Source organism: Passer montanus, unplaced genomic scaffold, assembly GCF_014805655.1.
Source record: "Passer montanus isolate IOZ18808 unplaced genomic scaffold, ASM1480565v1 scaffold23, whole genome shotgun sequence".
Classification (NCBI taxonomy): domain Eukaryota; kingdom Metazoa; phylum Chordata; class Aves; order Passeriformes; family Passeridae; genus Passer; species Passer montanus.
The window spans coordinates 9,244,160-9,256,067 of NW_024366926.1; the positions used below are offsets into that span (position 1 = coordinate 9,244,160).

General features: G+C 45.1%; 1 protein-coding gene across 1 annotated transcript in view; it reads right to left on the reverse strand.

Annotated features, from left to right (window-relative positions):
- COL25A1 (collagen type XXV alpha 1 chain) overlaps positions 1–1,425 on the reverse strand; it is a 297,986-nt gene extending 296,561 nt beyond the window's left edge. Inside the window, exon 1 of the mRNA XM_039710662.1 lies at positions 544–1,425. Within this exon, the coding sequence (XP_039566596.1) occupies positions 544–936 (393 nt within the window). The 5' untranslated portion in view covers positions 937–1,425. The remainder of the gene's footprint in view (positions 1–543) is intronic.
- Positions 1,426–11,908: the final 10,483 nt, after the last annotated feature.

The window sequence follows — 11,908 nt, forward strand, 5'->3', positions numbered from 1 at the left end:
GGCGAGCGAGCTCTCCCGCCACGGGCAGCGCTCCCGACCGCGGCCGCACGCTGGAATTTACCGCTATGCCAGAGGCTGCGCACCAGCCGCGGCTTCTTGGCTCGGACCCGGCCTAAGGTGCCTCAGTGCCCTCACCACCCCCACACCCGCCACGCCAAGCCCGGCACCGGGGGTCTCTCCGGGGGTCTCTCCGCCGCCGCAAGTGACCCCGCTCTTCCTGCCTGCTCAACACGCGCGGTGGAGAGGCGCGGGGACGGCGGCAAGTTGGGGCCGAGAAAAGCGCCTCAGCGGCGGCTCACGCAGGGCTCCCCCGCCATCGCCATCCCCATCCCGCCGCCCCAGCAGCCCGGGGCGCCCGCTCCTCCCCCGGCCCCGCCGCCCCCTGGGGTTGCGGGCTCACTTTCCCCGCTTCCCCCTTCAGCTCCCACCCGAGCAGCTCGCCCCGGCCACCCTCCTCATGGCCTCGGCCGCCCCCCGCCCCGAGCATCTCTCATGCCCGCCACACGCACACCGCACGGCAGCGGCCAACCCCGTCCCGCACACCTGGGCGAGAAGTCGCTCCACTTTCTCCTGCATCATCGCATTCAGCTGCTCCAAGGAAAAGCCGGGCAGCGGCGGGAGCGGGGCGGCGGCAGAGAAGCCCCCTCGGGCGCCTTCGATGGCCGCGACCCTGGCCTGGAGGTCGCTGGTCCGCACCCCCAGGTAGACGCAGGAGGCCGCGGCCAGCGCCGAGAGGAGCGCGGCCAGCGCGGAGCCGACCGGCCCGGCCCGCCGCGGGCAGCGCTCCCAGCCGCAGCCGGGCTTCCCGAGGCCGGGCTTCCCGCTGCCGCCGGGCTTCCCGTTGCCATCCCGTCCTGCGGCTCCTCGGCTCTTCCCCAGCGTGCTCGCACACCCTTCAGCTGCGGCAGCTTTGATTTCCTTTCCTCCGCCCCCCATGGAGGCAATTAGTTTACAAACAACGATAACAAAAATAACAGCAACGAACTAGGAGAAAATAAATTAACAAAACGCCAAAACAATTATTTAAAAGACCAAAAAAAAAGAGGAAAAAAAAAAACCCCGCGGTAAGTAGAAGCGAAGCCCGCAGCCGGCTCACACACTTTGAAGGCGAAGCGGCGCGCTCCGCAGCCCGCACCGCACCGCACCGCCGGCAGCGGGTCGCGACCCACCCCGCGGCAGAGGCGGCGGCGGGAGGCGGGGGCGACGAGCCACGAGCCGGCCTGGGTGCGAGGCGTGCCCCCGCGGCTTCCAGCCGCCCTTCGGAGGGAGCAGCGTGCTCTGCGAGCGCTTTGCCACTTGTCAGAGAGGTTTTCAGGCGCGGGGCGGGAAGCGCCCCCCCTCCGCCTCCCGCTCCCCTCCCCGCTGCCGCCGGAGGACTTGTTGCTCCCGCTCCACCTGCCTGCCGGCGCCCAGCAGCCGCGCCGCGCCAGGCGGGGAAGCCCGCAGGCGGCAGGCAGCCCGCGCTGCCCCGCTGTCAGCCGCGGAGCCGCCGCCCCGCATCCCCGCCCTCATCGGCATAATTTATTCACCTAGGCGGAGGGGCGGCCTGCGGGCCGCGGGGGCTCTCTTTGCATAGTGTGTGCACGGCGTGCAGGACATCAGACTCACAAATTAGGAGGGCGAGGGTCGCAGAGGCCGCGGGAGGGGGCTGCAAGGGGCGGCTGGCCGCGCCGGGGCAGCTCCGGAACACCGAGCAAATTTACGGCGGTTTATGGCCGGGCTGCCATGCCCACGGTGCGGGCATAAAGCACGGGAGTGCTCCGTTGTCCCGTTCTTTTTTTAGAGTACGGAGGATAAACGTGTATAATTCACCGTCGCAGGCAGGGCGACCCGAGGGCTCACTTCCAAAGAAGCAGCCTGCACTAGCTTCCCATTGTATTAAGGTTTAATTTTAGCCAGTTTTCTTTCTGCTTGTTTATTTATCAAGTTGCTTTTTCACTATTCTATGCACACTGTGAAGTTTTCATTGTGCCTGCTTTGGTTGACTAGAAAAGGAGCATCAACATCCAAAGAACTGCAGGTGTGGCCTGATGGGAAGCTTGGTGGTTTCTGGTCCTTTCCTCTCTGCCTTTTACTGCCCAAATGCTGCATTGACCAGCTGTAGTTAGGTTCTCACCTTGGCATTACTGCAGTGCATCTCCTATAAGGCACTTTTGTGTGACATTTCTTCTGTTTGGGTACACTTTTTGAACCAGAGAAACTTCTCAAAGTAGGACCAGATGTTGAAAGAACACATAGCTCACTCGGTTTGGCATTTACGTATATGAACACTGACTACTTACAAGATATGTGATGAAAAAGAGATTTGTCCAACTATGGCACTTCTCAGACAAGACCAAGAGTGTTGGTTTATACTGTGAATCAAATTTCCTTATGGAATCATATTTGTGCAGTTTTATTACCTATTGTTTCCCAAGTATTCAAGCAGTCACAACTGCCACGAAGACATGGATCCAAAAAAGCTCTGTGGGTTTCTGTCTCATTATTTAGACTTTTAATGAAGTGTACCAGAAGTTCATAGCCAGTCATTTATTCTTCATAATTTGTCTCTTCTTTCTAAACAAAAAGTTTTGTGTACTCTAGTCAGAGAGAAGAAACCATGATTACATAGCCTTAGGTGATAGTTTCTTCACAATAAGCAGTTAAGGGTTGCAAGGGAGAGTTTACAAACAAATTCCACCAAGCAGCACATACCTTATGGTCAGGACTTGGGAATAACAACTGCACTTTTCAAAACAAGGGCTTGCTTACAGACTATCTGTCGGCAAAAGTAAGTTGAAATAGTATTTGGAATTAATAAACTGACAGCAGAAAATAAGTAATACCGACATGCTCTTATTTGGTGCTCAGCATGGGCTCCCCGAGTATGGTCTGAGCAGTGCCCAGGCTGCCTCAGAGTGGCTGGCAGCACACGCGGCGCTGGAAGCCACTGGCGCCAGCTCCAGCGCTTCACATTACCCCCTGGTGTTAGTAGCCAGCACCATTACTCACCCCTGCTCGTGGGGACATCCAGCAAAGTAACCCTGCAAACCTCAGGACACGATTGCCATTTTCTGCAGGGGGTTAGCGAGGCGCCGCTGGGAGCAGGATGGCTGCCCGCAGCCCGCTGCTGCCTCACAGCAGCACTGCCTCACTTGTGGCGTGCAGCTGGGTGCTGCTCATCCGGGCCAGGGTGACATCTCCTCCTGGGACCAGCTCTTCTCATTTCAGGGCAGGTACAGACATCCTCTGGCTGCTTCAGTGCCACCCACAAGGGGCACAGACAAACACGTACCCATAGGTCAGCATGATGTGGCTCGACGTTTTGCTTGGCCAAATGATGCAATCTTTCTGCACAAGCATCTTTCTGTCCCAGCATCATGCCATCAGTTCGTTTTGGACAAGACATATTCTACATCAGAAATTTAATAGCCTGAGACAGAAAAGTCCCTTGTTACATTAGATTTGCACGTACTTGCCATCATAAAGGTTGCCAAATGAGCCAGATTATCATGTTTCTATGGGTTACAGTGCAAAGCCGTTTTCCTAATAAAAATTTCTATTATATTCCTAAACTGAATAATAATCCCATGCTAGATGTTTTTTATTCTGAAGAGGTGTGATGGGAAACCTTTCTTTTTTCTGTTCGGGACAAAAAGAAAAATCTGCCAAACTAGAATCAAAGTCCAAGCCGGTGAAGCAGAACTCTAAAATACCCAAGAAATTGTTTCCGTGCTCTTTCTCACAATGGGTAACTATACTTCTAACAACTGGGAAAAATGCTAGCCCTGCCTGGTCTCAGGTCCGAAAAGAGATGAGGCTCATGCTCATGTGTCCATGGGTTTGCTCAAATATATCCTCAGACAAAGGGAAACATGATGAAGAAGAGTGAGAGGAGAAAGACCAGTGTCGTCTTCCTCCTTGCCCCAGCTTAAAGTTATATTTTTCTTTTTGCTAAAGCTTGGTTCTCAGAAAGATGTCAGCTAAAAGTTTGATAAAATGCTTATAAATTACTTGATAATGGCAGAGTTAGAGAACAAATTTTTACTGTAACTTTTTCCCTAATGTGTTTTCACCTAGAAATAAATAACAGCATTTTTGAAAATGCAAATTAGCAGTGTCCTCTGCTTGCAGCATGGTGATTTTCCTAGTGGAGGCATTATTTATCCGCTTCACGGCAAGGTTGGTCCAGAACAGACTGGAGTGGACTGCAGAATCCAAACAGCAAGCTAAATTATGCACAGTCTGATTAAATCTAGCACAGGAGTTGTTTGTGTAGGCGAAGAACATAACACAGATGTTTTACCTGTTATAAAAATCTCCAGTCACGTCTGCCTGAGCTGAGAGCATTAAAGCAGCCATACCCTCCCATGCTCAGTTACTTGATACCATCAAGTGGACAACCAGCAGCTTTGCAGTATGCTTGTCCCATCTAAACACAATCAACCAGAGGAAAAAAGTGTTAAGGCACAGCATTCGCTGCTTTTGCCAGCTCTCCACAAGCGGGAGGCAGAGCGAATCCAGGACATGCATATGCTCAGTGCCAGTGAGCCTGCTTCTTATTTTGCAGCCATGATGATGCCAGAGTCAAGAAGGCATCTACTTAGGATCATAACTAAGATTAAAACCAGATTGCTGTAGCACTTTTGAGAATGCTATCCATGCAATGAAAGAACAGGGTTTCTTTTTTCCTCCCCCCCCTCTATCTTAAAACAAGCCACTATATTTTAAACGTTTTTTATTGGTGAAGATTTATAGGTCTTGAATTAGAGGGAGTAACTTGGTCTAACGAGTTAAATTTCTATTCCAGGAGTAAACCAGACAGCACTTCATATGGGCAAGAAGTAATTTAACTGCTTGCTTCCAGGAACTGTATCTCAGATGTTGCTGGTCACATTTAAGATATACCATGCAAGTTTAGGTAACAAAAAATTTAAAATGCTTTAAAAGCCTATTTTGTATCTGATAGCCAGAATACAGCAGCTTGAAATAATACCTGTACATCAGGTGTTTTGAGCTGGCCACTAACTCATACAGGTAGAGTGTAAGAAATGGCAAATCTGCAGCACTCCAACTCAAACAGTAGCAAAGGGAGGAGAATTTTAAGTAATGTCTGCTTGAAGCGCTCATGCGCTGACCTGAGGCAGCCACGCTTTCCACCAGGAGGGAAGTGCTCTTGCTTTGAAGATTCAAATCTCTAAAGGCCACGTTTCAGCAGATCTTGTATATGACCAGGCCAAAGGTATTGACACAAGATGCTACTGTTTGCATTTCATGGGTCTGTGTTTGAAGGTGTGGATGGTGTTTACAGATAACAGTTTTCCACCAGACGGGACTAGTGTCTGGAGTTCTTTCCATATTTTTATGTCTACAGCATGATATAGTCTGGCTGACCAATCCACAGTCCATTACTGGATTTCTTTACCAGATACAACATACATTTGTGACTAAAACAGATGTGTGAAAAACAAGCAGTCATCTGCTGAAACAACAAGCCATGTTCAATTTGTGATATATATTGCACATATGATCAGGAAAGGCAGAAGGCAGGGAGTAAATACAAATAGGGACTGGAGTCTAGGGCCTCGAGTTAGAGCTGAGGCAACACACACAAAGATAAATGCTCAAAAGGTTAATAATGGTTATGCAAACCATTCTGCAAAGGTTCCCACTTTGAAATGGAGCTTATATATTATTCATTCTATGTGGAGCCAAATTCTGCATTCTGCTTCTTCCTCCATTCATCTCTCTCCTGCTCTCTCCTGCCTTCAAATCAGAGTGCATCTTGCACCCTAAATGAGATTTTACTCAACTTTTGGTTACTTATGTAGGGAAAATGCAAGGTGGAAGCAGAATCCAGCACTTCTCTCACTTCTTAGCTTCCTGGCAGGCTTGGTAGTATGGTATTTCTCATCGACCTGCTCATAATATCTGCCAAGATAGCTCAGAATCACCAGAAAAACAACTTACTTCACTGTTTTTGGAAGGAAGTTGGAAAAGCCTTTCACTTTCAAATATCCAAATTGATTGCCTTCTGTCACTTTAAATTTAATATAAGCACATAACAGTGTACATGATGCAGTACATTAATATACTTAGCAGATGGCTAACACTTCCTCGTGATTTAATACTTAGATATACTCATTTCACATCTACTGTACAAACACTTCATATATTTGGATTTTTAAGTCAGACTTATCTTCTGACTAGAGGCAATTGAGTCACATGAGCATAGGATTTAGTTTATTAGTTTCATAACCTTACTGGTATTTTGGCAAACCTGATATTAAAAATAAAAAAATAAGGAAAAAAACCCCAAAAACTTACATCTGGATTTTAATATATTTCACAGCATTTCCTTTTTCAACATGATGAAACCAGCTCTCCTAGACCTACAAACTGATTCAAGACAAAAGTCAAATCCTGTATGTCATTCTTTACTAAAATTCACGTGAATGTGTTACAAAACACTTCATAACAGATAAATCAACTGTCTTACATTTTTCATAGATTCAAATACTTGCTTTAAAATGCAGCTGATTCTTGGGAAGCTCTGGCAAGAATTTTACTGAATGGAGAGCCATCATCAGAAACTGGGATGAGGAGACCAGACCTGAGAACCTCAGACAGACAGACAAAAAAAAAAAAAAGACCTCCTTGCCCTGGCTCCAGGCCAATTAATATCCCTTGGTTCCCTGATCTGTTTATTTGTGTGTGAAAGAACACCACTGGAATTCCTGGGTCATGGTGAAAGGCTGTGAGGACAAAGTTTGGACTAAGAGTTTCTGAGCCTGCGAAGTCCGATATTAACACCTAACTTCACTCACGTCTGTAGTCTGATCCAAATCAATAGGATTAGTCATAGAAGTAAACTTTCACATGTGCTGGAGTATTTGGAGGATGTAAAAATGCCAACACAAGGGACAAGATGAATCCAAGACAAGAAGCTAATTATACAGCAGAGAAATTCTCTTCACCTTGTTAATTCTAAATTTCTTGTATGCAAAAGCAGTTACATTTAAGAAGAGCTTGTTGAGTTTTTTTTCTCCAATAAATTATTACAATAAAGAGTAAACTGCTAAGAGATCTCAGTGGAAACCACCTCTGAAAAAGGCAGCAGTGACTCTGAGTACATTTTTATGCCCCAACACAGCTACAAGAAATGTAAGGTTCCTGCATGATATTGGCAAATATAGAAACATTATAATGCAGATAAACTAACATTTCTATAAGTACTGTCAAAGATTTACATACATAAAACAGGTGGAAGCTTCTAAAATCTACAGACTTGGATCAAAGATGGACAGGATTATTTTGGAACAAGCAAGTAGGAATAAGAAAAGGCAGAAGACAGAAGAAGGAAGGTTTGATTGCCAAATTAAAAGGAAAGTGTCGGGAAGCAAGCAGAATTAAAATATCTAAATGGATTTTAAGAGGGTGAAGGAGGTTGTTACAGCAGGAAATCTTCCTTGGTTCAGTGGATGGTGTCCTCCAAGTGACTTAAAGACAGATAAAGTCTGGTAATCTCCCCCTCCCCTCCCCCCACAATTTGGAATTAGTATATTCTGAATAATTTACCTGGAATAAAATTTCTTCTTATAAGAACTTCATATCTGACAATCAGTGCATCATTTTATACTGTTATCCACAATTCTGCTCAGGGCCATGTCCTTCTCTCTCTCTTTAACCAAATTGCTATGATGCTATCAAATGAAAATCCCTATCAGGATGTCCATGACACTTCTGGAGGTTTTTATTTTATGTTGCTAGACCTGAAGAAGGCAGTGGGGGGCTCAAAAGATTTGTCTTTTCTAATTGGTTGTTGAATTTCTCATTATTTCAGTGAGGTCTGGGAACAGATGTCTACATGCTCACTACTACCTCCCCAGACAGTCATGTTACAGGAAAAAAAGCATCATGTCATTCAGCAAATTGTAAAAAAGTCAGTGGTCTAAGCACAAATTCTCTGTCATAACTCTCAAAGCTGTTGTATGATGAAAGGGAAATCTGAAAACTAATTTTAATTTCAGATTTAGTTTCCTGTGTTACAGAATTCAATGAAATGTTGATATAAGTATTTTAATAAAGGATGACTTAGGCAAGTTTATCCTACTCTTCTGAGGACAAGCAGAATTCAGTCAGAAGATAGATTCTGGATAAAATACAAAAAAATTCAAACAGATCAAACTTGGATCAACATAAATCACAATTTTGTTACTTTTTTCAGAGCTAATCCCTAATTTGACAAATTCCATCAATGGTGGTCCCCTCCACAGTTATTCAAGTACATTTTCAGAATGCTCTGCCATTACCAGCTGCAGATATTAATGCACTTTTGAAGGACATAAAGTTTGCTGGGAAATTATTGCTTACTCATGTAAAATTGCCAAACAAAAAACCTTTACAAAAAACCTTTCTTTCCTGATCATGCTGAGATCAGTTGTATATAGGATCTCCTTTCCTGGTAAGAAAAAAATGCCCAGCTGCATCATGGGGGAAAAAACCAAACACAGAAACCAATAAGCAAACAAGCAAACAAACAAACCGAAAATCATTATCTTAAAGGCTTATTAACATCTTCAAAATAACTGCTTATATTCTCTGGATTAGAAGGAAGTAAATCTTAAGATGCCTGTAAGTGCATGACAAAACCTACACGATAGCATTACTGCTACAAGGTGTAAAAGAAGTCTGTATTATGGATTTCACCTCTTTTTCAGCTGTTTTGAGATGACATCCTGGTTTTCTCACACCTTTTATCACCACCAAACTGCCAGCTGCCAGATCACCCACTTTCCCTCTCTTTGCAATGAGCTTCAATCTGCCACTCTGCAGAGTGGAAGCACAAGGAGATGGTCAGGAGGCTTTCTAGAGCTCCTGCTTTGGTGACTCTCTAGGTTTCTCTTTCTCTCTACAGACAGAAAGGGGGCGGGGGGGGAAATCTCAATTTCTTAAAGGCTACAAAACTGTAAAAGACTTTAAAGGGTGTTTTGTGTGGAATGGGATGGTCAACCATTGAGTCTAATTCCAAAAATCAGTGTTAGAGGTGTCTTTCTCATGTCTTTCCATCTATGAACAGCACTGTGAACTCTTCCATGTGAAATTATTGGAGAAGGCAGTTGGGGTAAGATAGCTGCGATATCTAAACAAAATTTAAATTATGAAAATTACAGATCTGGGATATCTGAGCACAGCCTCTGAGAGCTGCAGAGCTAAACAATTAAGCTGGTGGCCAGAAAAGTGTCTGAAACCTTATCATAAACATTTAGGACATTTTTCCTTGCTGTGAGTAGAGAGATAAAGCAGGCCAGTCAGGAGACATTATCAGCTAAAGAATCCATAGATCTCCTGTAGATTTCACAAGAATAAGCACAATAAATAGCCCGGCTGCTTGGGATTACAGGTCCCAGCCTTGTGTCTGCATCATCTCAGCTCCACCAGGCCGCCAGCTGCCAGAGACTTTACTGAATCGTTCAGGGGCATAGATTCCTCAAATTGCTGTCATAGACTTCTTGTAGCTGTCATATTCTTTACACTACTTGTATTATTTTTATGCCAAAGGTAAAATAAAACTATTTTTGTCTTCCCTGTTTTCTGTGCCTGTAAGAAAATTTAAGTCTTTGATGATAATTCTGGCTATGGAGGTCTAAGCTAGTCAGGACTGACATAAGGGAGAGAGGGACTGCTAGGTAATGTCTCAATTTACCATCCCAGGTATAACTCATGCTTCTCAGTCCTGGAGCTCTTCCGCAGAGCTTCCATTTTCCACAGCCCTGCTATGCTTCTTTCTCACCCAGAGCCCTCCACATGTACGCTTTCCAGAAAGTTGCACTGCTGCATTATAGATGTCTGTTTAGATGTCAACTCCAACTTTCCTGCTCCTCTAACTTTTCAAGATTGCACTGTCAAACGCAGTCAACTGAAAGCTACATGTAAGTTAAATGCTCTCTCTGTCTCCATCTCTCAGGGAGTTCTGAGACCCTGCCTTCATAGGTGAGCAGGAATATATTGGAAACTGCTCATAGGAGATCAACAGCAAATGTGAGTAATAGTGAAGGCTGATAAAGGAGAAAGCTGGTGGAGAAGGTCAACCCTACATTAGCATTGCAGAAAGCAACAATGAAGAAAATATGAAGAAAAAAATATTTACTACAGCCTTTTATTAAGGACAATGCTCCTAAACGCTGTTTTTTGGTGGAGCAGAAGTAGGACCAAGAGAAGAGAATGGACAGGCTTGGATGGTGGGGGTGGTAGCATTAAGGATGAAAAAGCAGAGGGGCATAAAAGATCTATGATGGTGACACAAAAGACTTTATATTCATATATACAGGGACTGTGAGGAGATACAGGAACTTTGAAGCTTGTATTTTACCGGCTAACTGGAGGACATGATGAAGACATCTTGTCTGGGCTCAGCAGATCTTAAGATGAAGATGGGTGCCTCTCGCATGTGGAGAGATTTCCCTACACACAGTGCTGTGGATGTCTTGTAGCAAGAAAGTGTTAGTTATATGCACTTAGAGTGTCTTCCAGCTGAGAGCTTTGTTCTGGGTTGGTTAAAACTTCTAAAAACATGTCTTTCTGATGTTTCTGGTTAATAACAATGTAAGTCCAAAATTAAAACCGTCCTTGTGTTAGAGGGACAGAAACAACCCCAGTGGGCTTTGGGAGTAGCATTCCCCCAGTGAGGCAGGACAGTATTATATACAACTGAAGTATTTTCTGCTTGATGCAGAAGGCCAGGTGGGTGAGTGGAGTAGCAGAGCACAGAAGGGCTCTCTGGAGAAAGATCTATTATTTTGGGGGTTCAATCTCCTGATACAGAGAGAGGGGAAAAAAGGCTTGGGGAGAAGTCCTCTTCCAGGGTATTTACTTGTATGTCTGCTTTCTGACACATACCTACACAACATCAGCTCTCCAGTGGTTTTGGGCTGACATCATATTTAGATAAACTATCCTCCTGAAACAGCAGGATGATTTATGCATAATTCTTCATTTTTATTGAATGTGGACTTCTACTCATTTAAGAAATCTCGGGCTCTTAATTTTCCTTTTCATCTTGCCCTTGATGACACTTTGGTTCTGCTGTATTTTTCTGTACTTGTCTGTCCTCTGTGATTTTAAGTGCTTGAGACTTATTAAATATAAAAGCTCTTTGATATCAGCTGGAGCACAGCTGAGGATTAAGCCTGCCCCTCAATGCTCTCTCTGCCTGCTGCTGTCATGTGTAAATCCTATGTAGGAATCACTCCCTTCCAAAGAAATCAGCTGTAGCCTGTATGAAACATAGCAGATGCTCTGCAAAAAGATCAGAAAGGAAGTGAAGATACCTTTTCCAATGAACTTTGTGATGAATATAAAATCCGGCATCAGAGCAGCTTCCCGCAGAAAACCAGCAAACAGGCATCCACTGCTCACTCATCTATAAAATGCCTCCTGGAATCTTTAATGGCTATGAGACAGCACCTGTCAGCTCGGTGCCACATGGGGAGAGCCGGAAGCAGCACGGTAGCAGCAGTGCCCACAGGAGCAGTGCTGGCAGGCTGTGCTGCTCCTGACAGAGCCATTGCAGCCACCCAGGCGAGTCTGGGAAACGCCCCAGCTCAGCTGACCCAACCAGTGCAGTCTCAGCATCACACTTCTACAAGTTACAACTGCAAGCATTTATACCTTAATCTCCAGGACATAAGAAATTCTTTAAAGTTTCTAAGACCAAAGCAAACTGGTAGTATTGGTCATCAAAAGGTAATGAGATTTGGCTGAAAAGTAGGAATCTACTTTTTCTGGCGATGCTCGAATATTTTGCTGCCAAGGTTTCCTCAGCTGTACTTTACTTTTTAGTTATTTGAGTCTCCATTTAATGTGTCTGTTCTGGAACTAATTTTTAGGTGGTTTACCCACGGGAATACCAGCCCATATGCTTAAAATA